This window comes from Arachis ipaensis, chromosome B01 (assembly GCF_000816755.2).
Source record: "Arachis ipaensis cultivar K30076 chromosome B01, Araip1.1, whole genome shotgun sequence".
NCBI lineage: Eukaryota > Viridiplantae > Streptophyta > Magnoliopsida > Fabales > Fabaceae > Arachis > Arachis ipaensis.
In genome coordinates, this window is record NC_029785.2 from 136432976 (window position 1) to 136437036 (window position 4061).

At 37.0% G+C, this 4061-nt stretch overlaps 2 protein-coding genes across 3 annotated transcripts in view; one reads left to right on the forward strand and one right to left on the reverse strand.

Annotated features, from left to right (window-relative positions):
- The window catches only part of LOC107615711 (spermidine hydroxycinnamoyl transferase), a 4790-nt gene extending 3838 nt beyond the window's left edge, over positions 1–952 (reverse strand). Inside the window, exon 1 of the mRNA XM_016317752.2 lies at positions 165–952. Coding sequence (XP_016173238.1) covers positions 165–952 — 788 coding nt within the window. The remainder of the gene's footprint in view (positions 1–164) is intronic.
- The window catches only part of LOC107642644 (probable 18S rRNA (guanine-N(7))-methyltransferase), a 3866-nt gene continuing 2958 nt past the window's right edge, over positions 3154–4061 (forward strand). Inside the window, exons 1-2 of one of the 2 annotated variants that reach the window (XM_016346067.2) lie at positions 3154–3275; positions 3932–4060. In XM_016346067.2, the coding sequence (XP_016201553.1) occupies positions 3964–4060 (97 nt within the window). In that variant the 5' untranslated portion in view covers positions 3154–3275; positions 3932–3963. Of the gene's footprint in view, positions 3276–3806; position 4061 lie in introns of those variants that run through there. The other variant, XM_016346059.2, reaches the window with a different exon arrangement.

The following is a 4061-nucleotide window of genomic DNA, read 5'->3' on the forward strand; positions in this document are numbered from 1 at the left end:
TATACAAAATATACACTAAAATTAATTATCAATATAAAATATATATTAAAAATAAATTAAATTATACTTATATTTATATACAAATATATGATAACTAATTTTAATATATAAATAATATTTTATATTTTTTATTATCTTGTAAATATTTTTTGGTAGTTGATTACCTGGTATAACCACGTCCATTGCTAGGTTTACCCCAACTAAGATTTGCCAAATTCCTCAACCCATCAACTTGTTGTTTGCTCAACTTGAAAAACTCCACCGTGGTTTTCTTTTTCCTCTGCTCCATATTGGTAGACTGCCCCAGCAACAACGGAGGATTTTCGAACTCCGACCGCCCATGGCCAGCCGGCAACGGCGCCAAAGGTGGTTCTCCGGCACGCAACACTTTCCTATCAAGAAACGGCACCATCTCCAAGGCCTCACCGCGCGCAAACCTCGACCACTCGTTGATAAAATGCAGTGCACTTTGTCCATCGGCAATGGCATGAGAAATCGCCAAGCTGAGGCCGAATCCGCCACACTTGAACGTCGTGAATTGAACAATGAACAGCGGCAACTCATGAATCGGGAGAGTATAGTCTACGTTTGGAGAAAGGTGGTAGAGATACTCGGACGAAAGTGACAAGTCACCAACCTCTTCTAGGGTTGATGACGATTCGGCTTCAATGAACTGAGCTCCCATGGCGTTGCATTCGAGCTGAAGACGACCGTTATTTATCCAGTGTAACCGACCAGCCAAGGGGTAAAATGGTACAAGCACACGACTCAAAGAGTCCTTCAAAGTGTTGACAATGGTGGAAGTGTGTAAGGTTGTGGGTTTATGATAGAAGTAGATGGTGGGAACATGTGTGATGGTTCCTATTTGGTCCCATTCGGATAATGGTAAGCGACCACACCATGTTGCCTCGTTAGGCCTCACCATGCAAGACCCTATTAACGTGATTGCCATAGTGTAATTGAATGCTTGGTGGTGAAAATGTTTGTTATTACTTATAGTATAGGTAGTAACTATGAAAATGCATGTTATCTTACCATAAATGTAGGATGAAATGAAATCCATATGAGGGGTTGGTTACGTTGTAGCACCAAAGAGTCAGAATTTCAGCTTTGGTTTAAGCGCATTATAGTGCAGGCACGATTTCAATTTTTTGAATAAATTTGTTGCTTGCACGTTTTTACTTTCTCCTACTTCAACTTTTCACCAATGTGTAAAATGGAAACAAAATTCTCTTTGTTATTCATTTAGAGAGTAATACTACGTTATCAACAAAGTTTATCTTCTTTTTTAAATATTTGATAATTTTAAATTCTAAGTATAAAAATAAAGGAAAAGTAAAAGAGGGTCAGCCAAAAAAATAAATAATTTAACTAATTTATAATTATATTTAATTAATTTTATTTGTTTTTAATTTATAATATTTGATATTAATTGTTTCTCACCCCAAATTAAAATTCTGAATGATATGTTGGAGAAATAGGGGCGGGAATCACAGAACTTCCAACAATCCCGATTCTTAGTATATAAAAAAAATTATAAAATATATAAAAGAACATCCATTTAGTATGAAAAAAAAAAACATTCTGATACTTAGTAGAAGAAACATCCTAATACCTAGTATAAGCACCATCTACGTAGAGATTTTGAATTCACACAGAGACATTTAGCTGGTTTTTGACTGGTACCTTCTCCGTTAAAAATAAAATATTAATCTAATCTACTAACTAATATTAATAAAAAGTGTTAACTCTCCATAATTTTTTATTTAAATTTATTTAATTTTGATCAATGATAATTATGCAGGAGAAACAGCTTGTGAATAGAGATGTTTTGATGTAACAAATTTACAAAATTTTTTAAATATACTGTCTTGTTTATTTTTATTTATTCACGAGTCTCAAATTTTTTATTTGTTTATGACCAGTTTAATGGGTTTGTTACGATGGGTAACCGGAGATTAATGGGTTGAACTCGTTGGGTTGGCCTAATCGTTTGAGGAAGCCTCCGAGCAGGTTTGCGCCTTGGGGCCTCCGTCCGATTTGTGTGTGAGAAAATGGGGTGGTACCTGCAAAGACACTCCGATGTGCTTAAGTTAGCAAGGGTATAAGCAGGTCTAGAGAGTATTGGGACTTTTTTATACCTGAGGGGTGTCAGTGTATTTATAGTGGTGAACCAATAACCACCGTTTGAGTAGTTTCACCTTTTAAGGAGGATAACCGTCCCTTTATCTTAGGGAGGTTAGAATATGGCTCCTGGAAGTGTGTTGAGAGATCTTAGGAGCAGTTACTTATTTGAAAGAGGGTTATCTACCAGCTAATCTTCGTTCCCGACTTCTTTGAGCCAAGTCGCTGTTGAGACCGACTTTCCAAGAGGAGGTCGGTAACGAGTGAGAGCCAATCTTTAAGATTGGGCCTTTTATTTGGGCCTGAACCTTAACATTGGAGCAGGATATGAATAGGGTTATATAAACATATCCATTTATTTAAAAAGATGATAAAAAGAGTTAATTTTAATCCAAAAAAATTAAATAAATAAATTTTTTTAGTGGGTGAATCAGATTTTTGAGTTGAATAAGGAAAAATGTTAAAAAAAAAAAATAATAATAAATCACATATTCAACTTACTCTTTTTAATTTATCGAGCTCAATTTATTTAATCCAAAATCAGACTCAACACATTTAATCTGAAATTTAAGTAGGTCTGATTTAAAAAGTAAAAATTCGTTCGTTTTTTGGTTTTCCACGGTATCCCCCAACCCGGCAGGTCAAGGACTAATCCGTCGCGGTACTGAGCTCCATTTAAGGGTTTGCCGCTGGCCAATGGGTTGCTGCATGCACAAGGCGGGATTCGAACCCCCGACACTTGCTTAAGCGGACTAGTGAGCTAACCACTAGACCAACCCAACTAACCCCACGAATTTGGTCCATTTTGAAATTTGTAACTTTTTTGGGACTACAATTTATTTTCTTATCTTCGAATTATTTTTCTTATTATCCATCGGGTCAAAGACTAGGAAAAATATAAAAGGGAGAGTAGTACTAATACAACAAGCCCATATAGGTCCATGAAAAGCCCAATTGGCCCAACATTTTTTATTATTTGCCTGTTTTTTATTTGACCCACTATCATTCGGTTTTCATAACCATGAATTAAATCATCTTCTCAGCTAAGAGGGTTTAGGGGTTTGCACTTTGCAGTTTGCAGTATCAAACCCTCCCCTTTCAGCTAACGGTGTTTAGGGTTTTGCTCCTGCAGCAGTTGTTATTGTTGAAATCTTGAAGCTGAAATTATTATCGAGCTCAATTTATTTAATCCAAAATCAGACTCAACACATTTAATCTGAAATTTAAGTAGGTCTGATTTAAAAAGTAAAAATTCGTTCGTTTTTTGGTTTTCCACGGTATCCCCCAACCCGGCAGGTCAAGGACTAATCCGTCGCGGTACTGAGCTCCATTTAAGGGTTTGCCGCTGGCCAATGGGTTGCTGCATGCACAAGGCGGGATTCGAACCCCCGACACTTGCTTAAGCGGACTAGTGAGCTAACCACTAGACCAACCCAACTAACCCCACGAATTTGGTCCATTTTGAAATTTGTAACTTTTTTGGGACTACAATTTATTTTCTTATCTTCGAATTATTTTTCTTATTATCCATCGGGTCAAAGACTAGGAAAAATATAAAAGGGAGAGTAGTACTAATACAACAAGCCCATATAGGTCCATGAAAAGCCCAATTGGCCCAACATTTTTTATTATTTGCCTGTTTTTTATTTGACCCACTATCATTCGGTTTTCATAACCATGAATTAAATCATCTTCTCAGCTAAGAGGGTTTAGGGGTTTGCACTTTGCAGTTTGCAGTATCAAACCCTCCCCTTTCAGCTAACGGTGTTTAGGGTTTTGCTCCTGCAGCAGTTGTTATTGTTGAAATCTTGAAGCTGAAATTATCAAAATTAGCGTGCGATGGCGTCTCGACCGGAGCTGGTGGCGCCACCTGAGATATTCTATGATGACGCCGAAGCTCGCAAGTACACTTCTTCTTCCCGTATCGTTGAAATTCA